Consider the following 23,412-nt stretch of genomic DNA (forward strand, 5'->3'; position numbering starts at 1 on the left):
ATACATATTTAATTAATAAAACAAAAAACCTAAAGAGTCTTTTTGAATATTTTTATTTTGATTTAAAAAAAGTTGTAAATTCCGATCATACATAAAGTAATCTAATACAAGTTGTTCATTCATATTATTCCTTTTTTTCATCCCTTCTACACTATTAAAAAATATCAGTTTTTGTGTATTATTTAAAAAGTGAAAATTGTTGAAGCACATCATAATAATATTTTTATACAAGTCTTCAAATTTTAAATTATAGTAGTATAAAAAATGAAGGAAAATAAGAATATCATTAATATGAAAAGGGACATTTTCATTAGCTTCTTCGCATTTGTTATGCTTTATATCTGAATTATCACTTTTCTGAAGCAATTTTTTGAAATTATTAATTTTGTAATCTAATAAAATAAATAACTTATTAATTATTTCTACTTCAATAATTTTTCTTTTTAAAAAACACGTGCAAATAAATGAAATTTCCCTAATATCAAAATATGAAAAAATATTTTTATTATTTATAAATATGTTTATAAACATATTAAAAGAATTTAGGTATGACTTTAAAATATACAGCTTTAAGAACGGTAATCTTAGGATATAACTTATTAGGAAAAAATAATTTTTTAATAATTTATTGGTTACATATTGAAATTTGTTTTCATAAAATATATTATCTTCAAACAATATAAAATTATAAGTATATTGTTGATCAAACAGGAAATCTAATATATTAAAATTTTTTTCATTTTCTTTATTCTCCATTTTTATATTATCCTGTAATGATTTAATTTTCTTATTTATAAAATTATATATATCTTGTTCAGATAAATTCATACTTTTTATGTAATTAGTTAATATATTTTCAATACTACTGTTTAGTTTTTTATTATAATAATAGTTTGTTTTCTGCATAAATACAAGAAGAGTTAAAACGTTAGTTGACAACATATTACTATGTGTTATAAAATAATTTATTATAAAATTAACAAAATCTTTTATATAATAATTTTTTCCAGCTAATTCTTTATCATAAATAAATATAGTTAGTACTTCTTTTAATTCCAAAAAGTTTTCATCTATTCTCTTTTTTTCTACTTCATTTTTTATCTGTAACAATAATAAACTTTTTAATTTTAAGCCTTCATATTTCCTTTCTTTGTTCTGAATATTCTTTTTTTCATTTTTAATATTTAGATTGATAAATTTAACGCTATTTTTTGATATAATTTTTTCATACTTTTCCATATCTACATCTTGCAAATTTTCTAATACATTTTCAGATTCAGTTTCATCTACTTTTCTCAAAAAATCTCTTTTTTCTTCAATCTTTACATTTTCATTTTGGTTAGGAATATTCTCAAAATTTTCACCATTTTCCTTTTCCTCTATACTTATATTATTTTCATTGTTAATGCTTTTTCTTTTGGTATCCCTTTCTTTTTCAAATTCATTAATTGAATCATTTTCCTTTTTTTTTTCTAAAATGCTTTTGCTTATATGTGATTGCAAAATACTATTTTTTTTGTAGTGTTTATTAACATTAATTAATTTTATTTTATAAAATAATGGCAAATTGTTAACAGCTGTGTATAAATTATTATATGGATAAAAAAATAAATTAGAAATGGAATATGAAAAGGAGTTATTAATTTTATAATAATAAATTTCAAAAACATTTAATATATTTCTAATAACATACATATCTTTATAATTTATTTTACAAATTAAATAAAACAGTATAAATAAATCCTCATAACCAAAACAATAATTGTTGAAATTCTTCATTAGCTCGAAAAACTTTTTTTTTTCATTATTATATATGTAAAAAACACATAGATGAGTAAAATACTTACTACTATTTATATAATTACTAATATGCTTACTTATAATATGCTTTAAATTTTCATTAAATGTTTCATTATTTATATTGTCTTCCAGTTTTTGTTCATTTATAAAATTTTCATTTAATTTTTGTTTATTTATAGAAATGTCTCCATTTATATTATAATTACTTTTATCCAATATTAATAAACTTCTTATTTCATTTTCATCAATAATCTTATGTATTTTTTGCTCTATATAAAAATATTCAAATATAATTTTATTAACCTGTTCTTTTTTATGGGTATTGAAAAAAAACCTTTTTTCTATATTTAAAAATCTTTTTAAAAAGAGTTTTTTCTTCATGTTTAATAATTCCCTTTAAAAAAAAAAAAATATATATATGTACATTATTATTCCTCTAGCTTTAATAAAATATCATTTTTTTAAAAAAAAAAAAAAAAAATAATACTAAAACTAAGTAATTTGTGAAAATTCTATGTGTCTGAATAAAAAGCAATAAATAAGTGAAATGAACTTAAAACTATACCATTGGTGGAGGAAACGGTTTTCCTTATTAACACTAAAAAAGAAAATTAAATAATTAAAGTATTTTTTTTTTTTAATCCTGCTTTTGTTAATTCTTACTAATATTTTAAATAGAAAATACAAATTATGTGGATTGATGAATTAAATATTAATAAATATATTAAAAAGGGGAAAAGGGGGTATATATAATGAAAATATTCATAAAGTGTAAAAAAAAAATATAGATAACAATACATATCTATTTAAAAAGCGCTGATATAAAATTTAGTTATTATAAAAAAAAATGAAAAAAGAAAATGAAAACGAAAACGAAAACGAAAGCGAAAACGAAAACAAAAACAAAAACAAAAATGAAAAAGAAAAAGAAAAAGAAAAAGGAAAAAGGAAAAAGGAAAAAGAAAATAAAAAAAAAAAGTGACAAAATAAATTAAAAAAAAAAGCATAAAATACAATTAAGTTTTTTATTTATTTCATATAAGTAAAGGGATTTAGTATATACAAGTAATAATACGTATATGTGATTGATTTATAAAAGAAGAAATGCTTTTTTATTAAAAAAGAAACAATGAGTGAGGAAACATTAAAAAAAATTTTTCAGTTAAAAGAAATAAATGATAGATTCATCATTGATTTAAACATAAATAAGAAGCAATTTTCTTACAATGAGTTATACTTGGAGATAGAAAAATTACTAAATTTTTTTGAAAAAATAGGCATAGGCTATGGAGAAGAGGTTTCCATTATTTTATTTAATAGCATAGAATTTGTTTTAACATTTTTAAGCTTAAACTTTAATAACAACATATGCTTACCTTTAAATACAAATTTGAAAAAAGAGGAATATAAAAAATTTATTGTGAATAATTGCAAGTATATAATTATACATGATTATGAGGAAAATGATGAAAATTATTATAATATTAAAAAAAAGCATAGTTATTTCAAAAATGTTTGTGAATATATAAAAGAGATAGCTGAAGAATACCATATTGGTTTAATAAAAATAAAAAAAAATAAAGATAATCCGTACTTTACATATTCATATATATCAAATGAAGAAAAAAGAAAAAACAGTAATGAGTATTCTAAAAAGGGGAATCTTGAAAAAATGAATTATGAAAAAAAAGATATTTGTCTACATTTACATACATCAGGTACTACAAGTAAAGTAAAAATAGTTCAATTAACAAATAATAATATTAAAACAACTATAAACAATATTTTGAATTCTTATAATATAAATAAAGATGACAATACAATAGTAATAATGCCATTATATCATGTACATGGATTAATTGGTGTATTATTACCTATTTTATTTTCTAAAGGAAATATCTTATTTCAAAAAGGCCATTCATTTAGTGCATCAGAATTTTGGTTGAACATAATAGAATATAATATAACTTATTTTTCAGCAATACCAACAATGCTAAAAATATTATTAATACGATATAATAACGATTATATAACAAAATATAGTAACAATGGTAATAAAGTAAAACACAATTTGAGATTTATTAGAACTTCTAGTTCTTATTTAGAAGAAAAAGTAGAAAAAGAAATTGAAGAGAAATTTGAAACAACTGTTTTGCAAGCATATGGAATGACTGAAGCTTGTCATCAAGTGAGCTCAAACATATTTTTAAATCATTTAGGTAAGAAAGAAATTCATAAAAAATATAAAAGTGTTGGAATTGCAAATGTAGGTGTTATAATATATAATGAAGAAAAAAAAAGAATATGTAACTATAATGAATTAGGAGAAATATGTATCAGTGGAAAAAATATTATGCATAGTTATAAAGAACAAGGAGATAATGAAAATATATTTATATATGTAAATACCTTACAAGAAAAAAAAGATTATATGATAAATAACAAATTCTTAGAAATTTCAAAAAGTGTTTCTTTTTTTAAAACGGGAGATATTGGTTATATAGACGAAGAAAATTTTCTTTTTATATGTGGTAGAATTAAAGATATAATAAATAGAGGAGGAGAAAAAATACTTCCTAATGATATAGATGATGTTTTAAAAAATAATCATTTAGTAAGTGATTGTTTAACTTTTTCTTCCCAAGATAATATATATGGAGAAATTATTAATACAGCTGTTATTTTAAACGAGAATAATATTATTTATGATAATTGTGATATTTCAAGTGATATTGGAAATAGACAATATATTTCTTTAAATGGATATATTAAAAGTGGAAGAATAAAAAGTAGTGATAATGAAAAAGATAATTTGGATAATGAATATGATATGAATGTATCAGTGAACTTGAATTTAAATTATTACAAGTATGGAGAGATATTAAAAAATTATATGAAAAATTATTTGGCAGATTTTAAAATTCCCCAGAATATATATTTTGTTAATAATTTTCAAAAAACGAGTACAGGAAAAGTTTCTCGAAAAAATGTTTCCGAAAGCATAGAAAAATTAAAAAATATAGAAATAAACATTTTTGATATAATTTCATTAATTTTTAAAAAATATGAAATAGAATATATATATGGCTTATATGGATTACCAATAAATAAAATAATTTATAGTTTTATTAAAAACAATATTTACTTTATAAGTTTTAGAAATGAAATAAATGCTTCTTTAAGCTGTAATTATGTAAATTTTTTTGATTTAAATAAAGGAAAAAAAAAAATTGGAATTCTATTAACGTGCTCAGGGCCAGCATTCATAAATACTTTAAGTGGTTTATATAACGCAAAAATTAATAATTTTCCAATGATATTAATATGCTTCGAAAATTTTATTGATGAAAAATTATGCTTATTTGAAAAATATTATAATTTTCAATATTTCCCTCAACTAAATTTTTTAAAAAAGGCAAAAGAGATATGTAATGAATGCTATAATGTAGATTCATTAGAATCATTCGTTACCCAATTTTATAATTGTATAAGTACTTCTATTAAAAGAAAGTCCCCTGTATATTTAAATATTGATTACAAGTTAATAGGAAAGAGGATACTAGTTGATAAAGCCATTGAAATATTAAAATTAAATGATAGTTATACATTAACTTACTTTGATTATAAATCAAATATACTATTATCTAATGAAAAAAACATATTATTTAAGAAATTAGTTGATAGCTTTTGTAGAATATATAACTCTAATAAAAAAGGAGTAATTTTTTTAGGTATTAATTGTAATCATGGAACAAAATATATTTTGAAAATATCGGAACTTTTAAAATTGCCTATATATGCAAATACTATAGCAAAATCTTTTATTAAAGAAAATTATATATATAATGTTAATCAGTGTAAATCATATCTTTTCGAAAATATCGATTTTTGTTTTGCTATTGGTTCTGTTTTTAATTTTTATTTTAATTTTGGAAATTTTCAACATTGTAAAAAGGAAAATATGTTATGTATTGATATAAATAATGATGAATATGAAGAGAATAAAATATTAATCTCTCATTATTTTTTTTCTGATTTATATTTTGTTTTAAAAAAATTATATTTTACTATAAAAAATGTTGTTACTGTAGATACTAATTTACGAGAAAAATGGATTATCAATTTAAATGAAGCAAAAAAAAAGAACATAAAAAAAATTTCTCTTTCAGCAGTACAATATTTAAACAATGAAAAATTTACAATGGAGCAAGCGTTGCTTATTATCAGACATATATTGATCAATTATTTTTTTTTTATAAATGACATTTCTCCCATATATAAAAAATATTTTATTAATTATTTAAAATATGTTGATAGTAAAAAAGTGGAAGATTTTGTTAATTCGATAGATGGAGAAATGGAAGAGAATAAAGTTTTTGATAACAAAAGTAAAGATAATAATATAAATTCATCAGAAATAGATGATGAAATACCTGAAAATGATTGTGATTTAAGTGACAGCAGTTTGGACGAAGAAAATTATGAAAAAAAAAAAAAAAATTCTAAATTTTTAAATAAAGATATAAAAAATAGATTGATAATTACTAATGAAGGATCAATAACTTTAATATTAGGGATATTATATTTACCAAAATTTGGTCCGTTTAATTATGTTATACCTCAAATAAATGGAATGATGGGAATATCAATGAATGCTTCTATTTCCTCTTCCTTAAATGATCCTAATAATATAACCTTTTCTATTTTGGGAGATTCTTCTTTTGGATTTACTTCAAATGAAATTGAAACAATATGTAGATTAAAGTTAAAGATTGTTTTAATTATTTTTAATAATAATGGTATATATGGTAACAGAGAATACCAAGCAAAAAAAACAAACATTCATGATGTTGATTTTTATTTGCAAAATCCCTCTTCCTTATACTTTTTTAGTAAATATGAAAATTATATTACTTCACATGGTGGATATGGTTGTTATGTTGATAATAAAAAGGAATTTATTAAACAAATGAAACATATAACAAGTAAAGATTTTAACAATTTTCCAGTTTTACTAAATGTAATTACTGAGGATACTGGCTTCGTAAATTTCCAAATAGATAAATATATACAATAAATATATTTTTTTTGTGAAGATATATGATTTGTAAGTATATTTAAATTAAAGCTTATTTAATTTTCGAACAAAGTGTCATATAAATAACCATACAGAACTTTTCTCAAATAAGAATTTCTTCCTTATAGATACAATATTAAAATAGTCAATTTTCATGAAAATCTTTTTTCTTGAATGTATTCTTTAGATATAAATATTTTTAAAAATAGTAATTTAATAATAATAAAAATATTCGTATATAATTATTAAAATGATTTTTACTATTATTTATATATTTTTTACTTTACTATTTAATAATATACTTTTTATATATGTAGTTTTTATTTTATTTTATTTTTACTTTTTTAAAAACTTTTCATATATTATAATTTTTTATTTACTTCATTATCATTATAGTTTTGTTATTCTACAGACAATTTTTACTTTTTTTATTTAATAATAAAATTATTAAAATATCTTGATGTTTTTTGTGCTGTTATTATTAATATTTATTTATGCACTATTATAGGATTATATAATTTTTATTTATTAGTAATTATAATGTTCATTTTTTTTAATTATTTCTACACGTAAATAAAAAAGTATTTACTTTTATTAATATACATTATAAAAAATATAAATAAATAGATATCTTTCAGGTTTAACAATATCATGAGTGATCATTTGCTTTTTATATTAGATAAACCTTAAAATACAGCATAAATTTTTTAGAAAAAATATATATTTATATAATATTTTATTGCTTTGTAATAATATATTAGAAATAATTCTTTTATAAAGTTTTTTTTTTATAAAATGTCTTTGTTTTATTATTAAAAGAAATTAAAGCGAAATAAAAAAAAATATTATAAAATATATAAAATGAAAACACAATTAAAATATAGCAATAGAAAACAGAAAAAAAGAAAAGAAAAGAAAAGATTAATAATAATCATTGTATGAATACTTCTATATATATGTTCCTTTAAATTCCCCTCTTAAAAATATAAAAAATTTTGATATTTAAAAATATTCTAACAGAACACTTATATGAGAGGATATTATATTTCTTATTTTTAGAAGTATAAGATTATCTTGAAAATATATTTATTATTTTTATAATTGGAAATTCATAATTTAGATACTTATATTTTTTTTTTTACTCTAATTTTTTGTGCATGAAAATTTATAGTTTTTTTTTTTTTTTGAAATGTAGTATAACAAAAAGCAATATAATAAAAATGTAATTTCACGAAATGTAATTTTTCTATGAATATTTAAAAAATTTCTATTAGTATTTTTATAGCATATCAATTGATTTTTTTATGGAGATATTTTTTTTTAATGGTTCATTTATTTATAAATTTATCATGTATATATTTTTTTTTCGTTCATATATTCTTTGATATATTTAATTTTTTTTTTTTTTTGAATAATAGTATTTAAAAATCAAAAAAAAATTTTTTTTTTTTATAATTGAAACACATTAAAATATTAAAATTTGATAATACAAAATAGTATTAAATAATCAATAATACTAAAGTGTTATTAAAAAAATAAAATTATATATTTATGTTATTATCAATTCATCTTTCTTTTTTTTTTTTCCTTTTAAATAATATTCAATTTAAATAAATACAGTTCTACTTCCCCATTTATATATATATATATTTTTTTTTATACATATAATATTTATATACTCATTTAAAATATATATATACATATATATATTTCTGATGAGTCATAATGGAAAATAATGCTGATTTGAAAGCTTTACCTGATGAGAATAATGGTGAACATAAAGTAGTAAAAAAAAAAAATTTAAGTAGGCTTATAGTAGAAGAGGCAACAAATGATGATAACTCAGTAGTTGCTTTAAATACAAAAAGAATGGAAGAATTAAAATTTTTTAGAGGAGATACAATTTTAATTAAAGGAAAAAAAAGGCATTCAACTATTTGTATCATTTTAAATGATAATGATTTAGATGAGGGAAAGATAAGAATAAATAAAGTTGCAAGAAAAAACTTGAGAGTATGCTTAGGGGGTATATAAAAAAAAAAAATTAAAATTATATGTATACAAGTATAAATTTTATGTTACTGTTATCTTTATTAATTTTTTGTGTATGCATTGTCTTGAAAACATAACATTTAATTGTGTATATTATATTTTCATGAATATATATATATATATTCCTTTGTGTATTTTTTGATATATTATTTATACACATGTATTTTAACTTTTATTTCATTATTTAGATGTTGTTTATGTGAAATCTTGTCCGGAAATTCCATATGGAAAGAAAATTCAAGTATTACCAATAGATGACACAATAGAAGGATTGGCAAAAGATACTTTATTTGAAATATTTTTAAAACCTTATTTTAATGAATCATATAGGCCTGTTAAAAAAGGAGATTTGTTTTTAGTAAGAGGAGGATTTATGTCTGTTGAATTTAAAGTTGTTGAAGTGGATCCTGATGATTATTGTATTGTTTCACCTGACACAGTCATATATTATGAAGGAGATCCCATAAAAAGAGATGATGAAGAAAAATTAGATGAAATTGGTTATGATGACATAGGAGGTTGTAAAAAGCAACTAGCTCAAATTAGAGAAATGATTGAATTGCCACTAAGACATCCAGGCTTATTTAAAACATTAGGAGTTAAGCCTCCAAGAGGTGTATTGCTATATGGGCCTCCAGGTAGCGGGAAAACCTGCATAGCCAGAGCTGTAGCAAATGAAACAGGAGCCTTTTTTTTTTTGATAAACGGTCCAGAAGTTATGAGTAAAATGGCTGGAGAAGCTGAAGCCAATTTAAGAAGAGCCTTTGAAGAAGCGGAAAAAAATTCACCTGCCATTATATTTATTGATGAAATTGATTCAATTGCACCAAAAAGAGAAAAAACAAATGGAGAAGTAGAAAGAAGAGTGGTTTCTCAATTATTAACGTTAATGGATGGTATAAAAAGTAGAGGGCAAGTAGTTGTTATTGCAGCAACAAATAGACAAAATTCAATTGATCCTGCCTTAAGAAGATTCGGAAGATTTGATAGAGAAATTGATATTGGAGTACCAGATGATAATGGGAGATTTGAAATATTAAGAATACACACAAAAAATATGAAATTATCCCCTGATGTGAAATTAGAAGAATTAGCTAGCAATACGCATGGTTTTGTTGGTGCTGATTTAGCTCAGTTATGTACTGAAGCTGCATTAACGTGCATACGTGAAAAAATGGATGTAATTGATTTAGAAGATGAGATTATTGATAAAGAAGTTTTGGAGAGTATGTGTGTAACACAAGATCACTTTAATATGGCATTAGGAACGTGCAACCCCTCTTCATTAAGAGAAACAGTTGTAGAAGTTCCTAATGTTAAATGGGATGATATTGGTGGTTTAGATGAAGTGAAAAATACTTTAAGGGAAATGATATTATATCCAATTGATCACCCTGATAAATTTGAAAAATTTGGTATGTCCCCATCTAGGGGTGTTTTGTTTTATGGACCTCCAGGCTGTGGAAAAACATTGCTAGCTAAAGCAGTAGCCTCTGAATGTTCAGCTAATTTTGTCTCAATTAAAGGCCCTGAATTATTAACAATGTGGTTTGGAGAGTCTGAAGCTAATGTTAGAGAAGTCTTTGATAAGGCAAGAGCAGCTGCGCCTTGCGTTCTGTTTTTTGATGAATTAGATTCTATAGGAACACAAAGAGGAACAACTTTAGGAGATGGCAGTGGTGCGGGAGATCGTGTTATGAATCAGTTATTAACAGAAATAGATGGAGTAGGTCCAAAAAAAAACCTTTTTTTTATTGGTGCAACTAACAGACCTGAATTATTAGATGAGGCTTTACTTAGACCAGGAAGATTAGATCAATTAATTTATATTCCATTACCTGACTTAGCTGCAAGAATTTCTATATTAAATGCTATATTAAGAAAATGTCCTGTTGCAGATAATGTTCCTATTGATTTCTTAGCACAAAAAACTGCAGGATTTAGTGGTGCTGATTTGGCTGAATTGTGTCAAAGAGCAGCAAGAGCTGCTATTAGAGATGCCATTGATGCAGAAGAAATGAATAAAAAGTCAAAATTACAATTAAATCCTAATGAGAATCAAAATAATGAAAACCAAAACCAAAATAATGATGAAAATACAATAAAATATGAAATTACTAGACATCATTTTAAAGAGGGATTAGCTGGAGCAAGAAGAAGTGTTTCACAAGCAGATTTAATTAAATATGATAATTTCCGTTTAAAATTTGATCCCTTATATAAAACAAAGACTGGTGGAGCAAATGAAGATTTTATAATTGATTGGCCAGATGATGATAATAATGAAGAACCTCAAGATTATAATGTTGATGATGACTTATATTCTTAATTTAATATATTTATCTTCTATTCACTTTACATAAGAATCTTTATATATATATATAAATTTAATTTTTTTTTTTACTATTCTAGTTACTATAATTTTTTTTTATTTAAAAAGAAAAAAGAAAAAATAGTAGTTTTCTTTTTATAAAAAAAAAAAAAAAAAGAAAAGAAAAAAAGGAAAACTCTATAATTTTATTAGATTTAAATTGATCGTGTGTTTTCTGTAATATTTTATCATAATAAAAACAAAATACATATATATATATATATATTTATATTTATATTTGCTTTTTGTAATAAAATTAATATAATTTTAATATTTTTAAAATAATGTATTTTTTTTTTTTGTAGTAATTATTTAAGAAAAGAAAAAAAGAAAAATTATTGATACTAATGTATATAAAACAGAATTATTAAATAATACGTTTGTAATAACATTATTTTTATTTTTTTATGGGACTATTATAAATAAAAAAATAGTGTATCAAAAATACAAACTTTATATGATATATAATCATTATATTTATTTAAAATATTGTTAAAATGCTGTATTTAGAAATGAAAAAAAAGAAATTTTTAATATTCATGATGAAATAAAATACAGCAAATAATAAAATTATCTGTGAAACGAAACATAAAAGAAGAAAAAAAAAAAAAAAGTAAACACCTTAAAATATGAATATATATATGCTAAATTATAAATAGATATAAACATTTATGCTCTAAATATATACACAGAAATGTATTAGTATGTGATTATTTTTTAAAAGTTAATAAAATATAAAATTGTACAACCAAAAGGCAATAATAAGTGCTGAAAGTAAAAAAAATAAAAAAAAAAGGCCCCTATTATAAAAATAAATATTGTGAATATAATTTATATATTAAACATTTTTGAAAGAGAAGAATCCCTTTTTATATATATATGCCTTGTAAAATCAGAAAAATTATCTATATACTTCTATTAGTTAAAAAAAAATATTAGAACATTCTAGAAATTGTATAATTCTAAACTAAAATTATGAAAACTAGAAAAGAAACAGATAAATGTGTGTTTTATTTAAACAAATTATAAGAAACTGTAATTTTTTTTATAAGAAATAATTTACAAACATCTTTAATAAAATATAATTCATTCAAAAACATTATATTTACTATCATTGCAACCTACTTGAATACTTTTAATTTTATATCATCCTTATATCCTGAATTTTTAAATGAAATTTAAAGACTAAAAAAAAAATAATAATATATATTTATTTAATATCGTTTTACATTATTATCCAATTTCATAACTATTTAAAAAAAAAAAAAGAAAAATTATCTTAATTATTTGATGTATATATATATATATTTTTATAATACAGAAAAGTAATAAATCATCATTGTATCATGAAGAAAAAAAATTTTTATATTTTTATATATCATTTTATTTTGTATAATATAAATATACGTATGCTTTAACTAAAAAATTTTCTATAAATATCAAAATTTTTATAAAAAAAAAAAAAAATACTAAAATAATTAAACTTCCAGAATATAAAAAAATGAAAGAATAAAAAGTATCTAATAATTATTTGTTAATCCTTATGAGATATAAAAAATAAAAACAAAAAGTAAATGAACCTTTTTTATTAAATTTTGTGTTTAATTACTTTAACAATTATCAAAAATATTATATTTAGTTATTTTATTGTAATTAAAATTCTTTAAATATAAATGAAAATGACTCTTACATGTTTTTACATTTTACAAAAGCATTTTTTAAATGTCTATTTTTGGGAATTTTTTAAGATACTACAATATTATTTATAAATATTCTTTTTTTTTTTTTTTTTATAAAATCATTCTGAAATCTTATAAAATATATAATGTCTTATTTTTTAGAGTCTTCTAATAATTATTTTCCATAAATCTTATACAAATAATAGTTTAATTTTATTTTAATTTAATAAAAAATATTTATAATATTCAGTATATGAAGAAAAAACACATTTCCTATAAATAATAAAATAAAAGATTAAATTTATTATTTAAAATACGTATATGCACAATTTTTTACTTCTCATATAAAAGGAATATTTTTTAATCAATTTAATTTTTATATATCTTTAATAAAAATAAATTTATTAGAGCAGAACTTTTTTTTTCTTTATTAAACAGCATGATTTATCATTTTAAATTAATATTACATAAATATAATAAGATAAATTATTACAATAATGTAAAAGATATTAATAAAAAAAAAGAAAAAAAGTATATAAATACTTATGTGAACAAAAACAGTAAATAGTTCTTTAAATAAGAAATACTTCAAAAATAAATATAAGTAAAATTTTATAAGATGAATGAATTGAATGTAAAAAGAAAATTATCATATTTCAAAGAAATGAAACCTTATGTTAAAAAATTTACAAATTATAAAAATTCTTTTAATGATGAATCTATTTCAAAAAGGAGCTTCAATATCTCTCAATTGAAAAATGAAAAAAATGAAAATTCCTCATTACACGAAAATGTATATTATTCTAAATATAAAGATACACCTAATTTAGGTAGTAGTAAACATTCACACAATTTAAATAATACTAAAGATATAAATAGTTTAAAAAATACAAACAGTAAAAATTATATAGACAATTCAGATAAAAAGAATGATATATATGATTTAGAGAGCAAAAATGATTTAAATAATTTAAAAAGTAAAAATTATATGATTATATTAAAAAATAATACTAATAAAAATATAACTAATACAAATAAAAGAAAATCAATATTTGAAGAGAAAAAGGGAAACATACTAAATAATAACATAAAAAGAAAATATATCGAAAATAATAAGAAGAAAATTAATGAAAATAATAATGTAGAACATATCAACTTAGAAAAAAATATAAACTTAAAATGTATTAATTCAAATAATAAATTTATTGAATTAAAATCATTGGCATCAAATTCAAAGAAAATAGAAAACCTAAAGAGTACTATTAGTGATCATATTGAAAATTTTCCACGTATTAAAAAAGTATTGTCTAAATTAAAAAATAATGATAAAGAATCAAAATTTAAATCTATATCTATATCAAAAACGCTTACTGATAAAAAAGACAAAAAAGAACCTATAAATGAAAATATTTCAAATACAAATAAAAAAGATAGTATATTAATCGAAAAAAATAAAACGAAAAACGAAACAGCATATTATGAAAATAGGAAAACAATTTCACGAATATCCCTTATTAAAAATAGTAAGATAAATCAAATATGTACTGAGATTAAACAAAATAATATTTCTGATAATATTTTAAAAAATAAAAGAGATGAAAATATTAATTCAGCAATTGATGATACAAAAAAGAATATCTTAAATATGAAAGTAAAAGAAATAAATAAGCCTTCTTTGCTTTGTATTAATAAAAATGAAAAAAATATCAATAAATTCAATGGGTTCTCTCCTAAATATCTCTCTAAATATAAGTCTTCAATTCAAAAAAAAACAACTAATTCTCTGTCTAATGAAAAATTTCATCAAAATTTAAAAAAAATTTTAATTAATACAATTATAAATCCTCAAAAAGAAAAAAATATATCAGATCAACTTTTTCCAAAAAATTCATATGACACTATTAAAAAAGCAGATGCTTCTTTAAATAAAAGTATCTTATGTTATAAAGAAAATCTTAAAAATGCCATTAAAAGCGATTTATCAAAAAATTCTATTAATATAAAAGAAAAAATACCATTAACAAAAAATACAAATAATTCTGATGTAAAACAAAAGTTAATTAGAAGATTTTCTACAATAGTTGATAGCCAACGTTTTACTTTTAAAAAAAATAATTTAACTAAAAGATTTAGCATTTGGGGAAATGAAAAAAATAATCTAGCAAATAACGAAAATAAATTAATTCATGATAAATATAAATTAACTTATGATAAAAATAAGTTAGAATGCGAAAAAAGTATACAATTAAAAAAAATAGAAATTTATAATTACAAGAATTTTCCAAGTAATATAAATAATAAAAATAATTATAAATCTAATATATTATATAAACAAATTAATAATATAGAAGAAAAGAAAAATATATTAAGAAAGAGTGAGCCCGTTAAAGTTAAACAGCTCACATTATTAAACAAAAGAAATATCACATTAGAAAGTATTAACAAAGAAAATAAAATAAATAAATCAAAAGATGTGGAAAAAAAAAATGAGGTATTTTCAAGCACATTAAAAAAATTAAATACTTTAAATTTACCAATTAAAAAAATAAATGTTTCAAACATAAATAAAGAGTGCACATTTTTGAACAGAGATTTAAAAACGAATGCATATAAAAATTTCAATCAATCAAAAAAAAATATTAATATTAAACTAAATAAAGAAACGAATGAAAATCTAAAAAAAAATGATATATTAGATCATAGAGTTGTAATAAAAAATAATTTGAGTATATCGAATAATTCCTTAATTAATGAAAAAAACGATACATTAAAAAATGACACATATATACAAAGTAATAGTAATAATGAAAATTTAAAATTACGTGATAATCTTAAGTTAAATGGAAATATTATTGATGAAAATTATCTAAAAATTAATGATCAAACACTGGAGAAAGAAAATAAAAAACATAATGAAAATAAAGATTACTATTCTCCAAAAATTAATTCAAGTCAAGATAATTTCCTTAAAACATGTTTTTATGAGGATAAATTATCAAGAAAAGAAGAGATTCAAGATAATTCTAAACTACTATTAAAAAATACTTTAAGTAAGGCTAACGATAATATTAAAAGTATACCTAGTTTAAATAATAAATCTGAAAAACTATCTAATTTAAATTTTAATGATTGTAATTCAAATATGAATTATTTTTCAGATGTCTCATCTTATAAAAAAACAAAACATTTATCTTTTATAGGAATAAAAGAATCTAATGATAATAGTAAAAAAAAAAAAATTGGAAAGAAATTTATACTTGATGATAATAGAAATAACTCTGAAGATAACTTCAATGATGAAAACAATTTCTTACTAAAAGAAAAAAAAAAAAAATTTATTAAACAACTAAATTTTGATGAAGCTTCATGGAATAATAAAGAATGCAATAACAATAATGTAAAAGAAAAAGTAAATATTCAATTTAAAGATGAAAAAATATCACCAAATAAAAAAATTATAAATATACTAGATGATAAAAGAATGAATGAAAATTCTGAATATAATGAAAAAGTAGAGAATATATTTACATATAGCAAAGAGAAAATATATAAGCAAGTGAATATTAGAAAAAATTCTTTTAAATTAAGTATAAATAATAAAATTTTACATAATGATAAATTAAAAGAAAAAACAAATGATAAGATTGATTTGATTTTAAAAAAAAATGTTGAATTAAAAAATAATAAAATAAGTAAATATAACCACAATGTAGTGATTGAACAAAAAGCTGATGAAATTTTTCATAAAAATGAAAATGTTGAAAATGATAATAAAGAAATATTATGCTATAAAAATAATAATTCAAAAAATAGAAATGATTTAATTTCATATATAGATAATGATGAAAAAAAAGATGAACATAAATTAATCAAAGAAAATAGAGAAAAAATAAAAGAAGATATAGACATAAAAGGATATATATCGAAAAATATATATAACGACAAAATCAAATTACAAAATAATTCAAATAAAACATGTGATATTGCACAAGAAATGGAGGAGCAACAAATCTTAATAAATAGCAGAAATAAAAAAAATAAACACGATGAAGATAATATACTATCTTTGAATAGCGTATCTTTAAATAATTTAATTCTTTCAGATAGTTATATAGAATACTCTAATGTTATATATCATAAAAAAGAAAAATCACATATGTTTAATGAAAGTGAGTATATTAAAAAAAATGAAAATTGTTTAAATAAAAGAAAAGTGCTAAGAAAATTAAATTATGAAAATTGGAGGAGTTTAAAAGAAAAAAAAAATAAGTATTTAAGATTTAAGAGATTAAATAAAAATAACAATGGTATAAAAAAAGTTAAACAAGATAGATTAATAAAAAAAAGTAAAAGTTTGATGAAAAGTGATAATTATAAAAAAAGGAAAAAATATGAATATGATCGTTCAGTTGAAAAAAATGAAGAGAAAAAAAAAATTAATCAAATAGAAAATAACAATAAATTAGAAACCAGCCAGAATAAAGAAGAAGAGCATAAAGAAAATATTATTTTAGAAAATGAAAATCACATAAAAAATGATAGATATCTGAATTCAAATAAAATATCTAAAAAATTTCTCTTAAATAAATTCATGAATAACGAAAAGCAACAAAATGCAAAATACAATTTCTATTTAAAATTTAAAAAGAATTATAACCTCAGCTTAAATAATCTAAACAAGAAAATTTTGAAGAAAAGAAAACTAAATAAAATATATGAAAATATATTTCATTTAAAAGACAAAGAAAACAATATAGATAATAATTTTCAAGTTATTGATATAAATTTTTCCAAAAAACATGAAGAAAAAAAAAAAGTTAAAAAAAAAAAAATTGAAAATTCTTTAAATATTACTTCGAATTATTTAAAAAAAAAAAAAAAAAAAAAATTAAATTATCCTTTGGGATATGGTATTGAAGGAGATATTAAAATGAACTATCTCAAAAATTACAAAACAAGAGAGAGAAAAAAAAAAAAATTATTGAAAAATGATAATATATTTAATAATGAAACTCAAGATTACAAGGAAAAGAAAAATAATATAGTTAATATTGAATACCAAAAATATGAAAAAAAAAAAAAAGTAAAAATAATAGAAGAATGTGAACAGTTGGAAAAATATTTAGAGAAAAATAAAAATATATTTTTTTATGAGCATGAATGGATAAGTATAATTTTCCAAGTTATAAATGATGATAAATTTTATTTAGCAGAAAGGTTAATGACTTTAATTTTTGAAAAAGAGGAAGAGCTATACAAATGGTTCGTAGATAATAAAAAAAAGTCAAAAGAAAAAAATAATAGTGATTATAATGAAAATTGTGTTAACATTAATGATATAAATGAAAATAGTACAGACAAAAATAATATTAATAAAAATATAAATAAAAAAAATAGAAAATTATCTGATTTTATGCAGCAAATCGTAGACAATTGCCCAGAGGAATGGCCCTTGTTAGATATAGGTATTCTAATCATTGTTTCACAGATAGTTTGCTTTATTTTTAGTTTCAATAAATGGAATTTTTTCTGTGAAAGTTGCCGAGTTTTTGAAAAGCATTGTGTTGGTATTTTATTAAATTCATCAATAATTAATTTTAAAAAAAATAATAATACAATTTTAATGTTTGAACATGAATTTTTCTATAAAATTATTATACCTAAAAATTATAAACCCTCTAAAAATATTATAAAATATCACTCAAATTATTTAAAAAATGATTATCTAGTTAAAGAAAAAACTATCTTAGATATAATTTTTTTAGCTTTAGCATATTACATTACTATTAGTCATAATTTAAATGAATATATAGAAAAAAATAATATTATATGTTATTTAAATTTATTTCATAAAAATTTTGATAAAAAAAAAGAAATAAGAGATGAAGAAAACAAAAAAAAAAAGAAAACAAAAAAAAGTAAATCTCCTACGAATAAATGGAACTCTATCTATACTAAGAATATTAAACACAGATTTTCAGAAGATTTACATAAAAATAAATCAAAGAAATATAATCATGACAAAAAAGAAAGAAGGAAAACTTATTTCGAAAGAAATTTGAGAAAAAGGCTGAGTATACTAAGAACAACAAAATGTATAAATAAGAGAGAGAACAATCAAAAAAATACTCATTTAAAAAAAATATATACAAATAAAGAAGATAAAATTATCAATGAGAATTCTGAAGTAACAAATGATGATATAGAAAATGAATTAACTAATAATAATGAAAAAGGAGATAAAATATCAAAAAGAAAAAATTCTCGAGTTAGCAACTATGTAAACAATTTTGTTTTATTTAAGAATAATAACATTGATACTATTGTAAAATACCAGACAAAAACAAATTTCGAGAAATTGTTATGTTTAATAATAATAGAAATTTTTAATTTAATATACGATAGTAGAGAATATTCAATTGAAAACATTTTAATTATAAGAAAATTTTTCCGAGTGTTTCTGAATATTACTCAAAAAAAATTTATCTCCTTATCTATAGATTTACATTTAAAAAAAAATTATAAAGATGAGAATGATGAAAGCATAAAAAAAAAGGATTCAGAAGATTATAAAAAAAACGAAAACGAAAATTATGATAAAAAAAACTATAAAAATGCGAATGGTGAAAAAGTAAATGATGATAAAAAATTAAATAATATCATACCACTACCTAATCATATTTATGATAATTATAATAATATTTGGGCATGGATCGAAAGAATATTTTCTGAAAATTTTTATGAAATAAATAATATGCTATATAACTTATGTTGTTCTAAAAAAAATAATGCGGAAAATAATGAAATAAATATTAATTATGAAAAAATAGAATTGATTAGTCAAAATATTAAAAGATTTTCTTCTTTACAAAAACATAATTGTCTTATTTTAAAAAATTATTGGATAATTTTTGGATTAAAAGAAAAAATTAGTAATGAATGTTTAGCTTCAAATTCTCTGCTTCCTCATAGTTATTTTCCAAATATTTTTTTACATAATGAGAATATTTTGAAAAATAATATTTTCTTTAAATTAGAAAAAAAAGATTTATTATATGATACTCTTACTTTATATTTTTTATCATGGATAGAATGCATTTATAAAGTATTTCTTTCAATTGAAGAAATTCCATCTTTTCTACACTTACAAAATAAGAAATATCTCACAAATGATATAATTAATAAAAATGAAGATACTTTACAAGTATTTAATATATCATTAAAAAATAATGACTCTAATAAAAGTATACCTACATGCAAAGATTATGATAATAATAAATGTTACAAACAAAATGAAAGAGAAAAGATTGAATTTTTATTAAAACAAATAAAGAAAAAGTTAAAAATTTACGATATACAGTGGCATGAACAATATGAGAAAAAATATTTAGATTTATTAATATGTATGAAAATGATGAAAAAAAAATTTAAACAAAAAAAATTGTTTAGGAAAATTATGAAATATAATATATCATCTATATGGTTAAACAAAAGCCAAGTTTATTTACAATATATTCAAATAACAATTAATTGTAAATTTTTTTTAGGATCTTCTTATCATGAAATTTATTTATTTATAAAAAAAAATTATGAGCTTGTGATTCATATGATAGAGAACAAAGTAGATGAAAAAAAAATTCATGATGGATACGTAGAAGAAAAGGAAAAGAAAATTTATATTGAAGATGAAAATAACTGTACATATGAAAATGAAAACATGATTAGTGAAAATATTTTATTAATGGCTTGGGAGATTGCGAATTTTTATTTTTCTATTCTTTATTTTAAGTTAGAACTAAAAAGTATATTAATAGAAATGTTAAAGTGGATAAAAATTTTTGAAAAAGACGGAGAAAAATTTTTTGATTTTTTTAAATTTCGTTGTGTATCATATATTTTACATATATTAATATTTACAAATAAATATAAATATGCTCAAAAAATAATAAAGCATATATCACATGATTATTTTAACTGCAACTATTTAAAAAAAGAATCGAAAATAATTTTAATAAATGATGATAATAATAATAGAATATATAATAAAATAGTGGATGCAAAGGATGATTTTATAGAAAATACAACTATCAATATAAAAAAATGTTTTAATAATAATATTACGAATGAACTTAACAACGGATATACTAGAAGAAGCTTTTCAAATTATGAGAAAAAAGAATTACATTCACACATTTTAAATAAATGTTATTTATATGATAAATGGATTAATTTCAAAATGAAAAAATATAATAATCTTATTATTTATTTATTAAAAAAGAAAAATATTGTTAAATTAATTCTATTTAATAATAAAAATTTAAACGTTCTTATGAAAAGGAAAAAAGAAAAGAAATTAATAAGACATGTAAGCATTAAAATGGCAAAATTACAAGATATACTATTATCAATATATTATCTATGTATAAAATTATATAAAAGTTATTATTACCATTCATCTATTCTTCATTATAATACTTCACAACAAATTTTAGCTGCATCGAAATATTTAAACATAGTTATAAAAAAAAAAGAAATAATAATGAATTACTTTCCTTTATCTTTTCAAAATAGCAAATATGTAAAAAAAAAAAATTCGATAAATGATTCTAATTCTTTTATTGAATCTCAAAATTTATTAAGTCTAGATGGTGTTTTTAATGATAATTTAAATTTATTAAATATTTCTTCTTTAAATAATGAAGAAAATAATAATTATTTCTTTGAATATAATAAAGAATGTATAAAATTAAATATAGAGGATAAAATAAATAATAATGAAAATAATGATTTATTTTATCTTCATGCTCTTATCCTTAGTATACAGATACAATACACCTTATCTATTTCAATCATTATTTGTTCAGATTTATTTAATTTTTCAAGAAAACTGAAGAGATTAAAAAAAATCAAAAAAAGAAATAGAAACATACAAAAGGATAATTACAAAAAATTGACTTTTATTTCTTCCATATTTAATTATAAAATTCTCTGTAAACATTATAGAATTATGAACATTCATGATATTAATGGAAAGAAAGAAAAAATGAAAAGAAAAAAAAAGAAAAAAAAAAAGAATAACAGTAATAATTTAGATAATGGTATTAATAATGATAATTTAGATATTACTTACCCAGAAAAAAATCTGAATAATAATTTCATATTTAACGAAACAAGAAATAATACAAGCAAAATGTATAATAATGATATTGCCTTATCACAAAAAAATAAGAAGTTAACGAAATTTACTAATATTTCCTTAAATGATTTTAATAGCATTTTAAATAAAGAAAATAACAGAAATTATAATTCAGATATTATTACTTCAACAAAAAATAACTATCAAGAATTGATTGATAAATCTCCTTTAAGTGATTCTATTTTAGATAACTATAGAAATTATAAGCAATATACTTTAAAGAAAGAAAAGAAAAATAACCATTTCAATAAATTAAAAATAAAAAAAAAAAATGACATAAATATAAATAACAATTTTCATATTTTAATAAAAATTTCAACATGGTTAAGTAAGAACTCTGCATCTCAACTAATATGGATAGCACAGGTTTTCTTTCTTTTTCTTTTTTTTTTTAAATATGAAACATCTGAGAATTCATTTTTTTTTTTTTTTTTTTAATTTTAATTTTTCAGAAATTATTTAAAATGTATTTACCAGAACTATTATGTGTGATTTTAGCGCTTCAAGCAAATATGTTTAAGAATAAAAATATTTTAACAGTAAAATAAAAAAAAATTAGGAAATAAATTATTTTAATAGAGGATAATTATTATTTTTGTCATAAAAATTATATGTGTGTTGTTATATATATGTAATATCTTATATATATTATTCACTGTATATTTGTTCCTTTTTTTTTTTTTTTTCTTAGAATATAAAACGAATTGACAGAATTTTGAAGTTATGCTCAGAAAATCCGCAGTTAGTTTATTTTGCTACAGAATCTTTAAAAAGTTACAAAAATAGAAAAAATTTGAAGAAATATAAAAATTATTTTAAATTAAATGAAAAATATAAAGAAATATTTTTGAATAAAAAAAAAGATATAAATAATTCAAAAGATATTTTATATAAAGTTTGTGATTATTTTTTTAATTAAAAATAAAATTATTTTATTTACAAATTAAAAAAATATATATGATTAAAAATTAAAAATAAAATTTTTATATAAATGTTACACTTTTTCCGTTTTTTTTTTTTTTTTTTTTGTATTTATTTTAAATTTTAATTCTTATAAATGTGTTCTAAAATTTTTTATTAAGTATATTTTTTAAAAAAAAATTTTAATTATTTTAAAAATATTTTAAAAATATTGAAAATATATGTATATATATGTGTGTAAATAATATAAAAAAATGTTTAGTTTCCTACAAAAATATATATATAAAATAAAAAAAAAAATACAATATTATTAATT

General features: G+C 19.2%; 4 protein-coding genes across 4 annotated transcripts; 3 read left to right on the forward strand and 1 right to left on the reverse strand.

Annotated features, from left to right (window-relative positions):
- Positions 1-12: 12 nt before the first annotated feature.
- PRELSG_1128800 (conserved Plasmodium protein, unknown function) lies at positions 13-2,181 on the reverse strand (the record flags this gene model as incomplete). Its single annotated transcript, XM_028677565.1, has 1 exon — positions 13-2,181. One exon carries the CDS (start codon positions 2,179-2,181, stop codon positions 13-15), a length of 2,169 nt encoding a protein of 722 aa, XP_028533941.1.
- Positions 2,182-2,929: 748 nt separating this feature from the next.
- ACS12 (acyl-CoA synthetase, putative) lies at positions 2,930-6,877 on the forward strand (the record flags this gene model as incomplete). Its single annotated transcript, XM_028677566.1, has 1 exon — positions 2,930-6,877. One exon carries the CDS (start codon positions 2,930-2,932, stop codon positions 6,875-6,877), a length of 3,948 nt encoding a protein of 1,315 aa, XP_028533942.1.
- A 1,725-nt stretch (positions 6,878-8,602) lies between these two features.
- Positions 8,603-11,258, forward strand: PRELSG_1129000 (cell division cycle protein 48 homologue, putative; the record flags this gene model as incomplete). The annotated part of the gene is made up of 2 exons (XM_028677567.1): positions 8,603-8,903; positions 9,118-11,258. 2 exons carry the CDS (start codon positions 8,603-8,605, stop codon positions 11,256-11,258), a joined length of 2,442 nt encoding a protein of 813 aa, XP_028533943.1.
- Positions 11,259-13,643: 2,385 nt separating this feature from the next.
- On the forward strand, positions 13,644-23,094 carry PRELSG_1129100 (conserved Plasmodium protein, unknown function; the record flags this gene model as incomplete). Its single annotated transcript, XM_028677569.1, has 3 exons — positions 13,644-22,541; positions 22,628-22,714; positions 22,867-23,094. The coding sequence occupies 3 exons, from the start codon at positions 13,644-13,646 to the stop codon at positions 23,092-23,094; spliced, it is 9,213 nt and encodes a 3,070-aa protein (XP_028533944.1).
- Positions 23,095-23,412: the final 318 nt, after the last annotated feature.

The sequence above is a fragment of the Plasmodium relictum genome (genome assembly GCF_900005765.1).
Source record: "Plasmodium relictum strain SGS1 genome assembly, chromosome: 11".
NCBI lineage: Eukaryota > Apicomplexa > Aconoidasida > Haemosporida > Plasmodiidae > Plasmodium > Plasmodium relictum.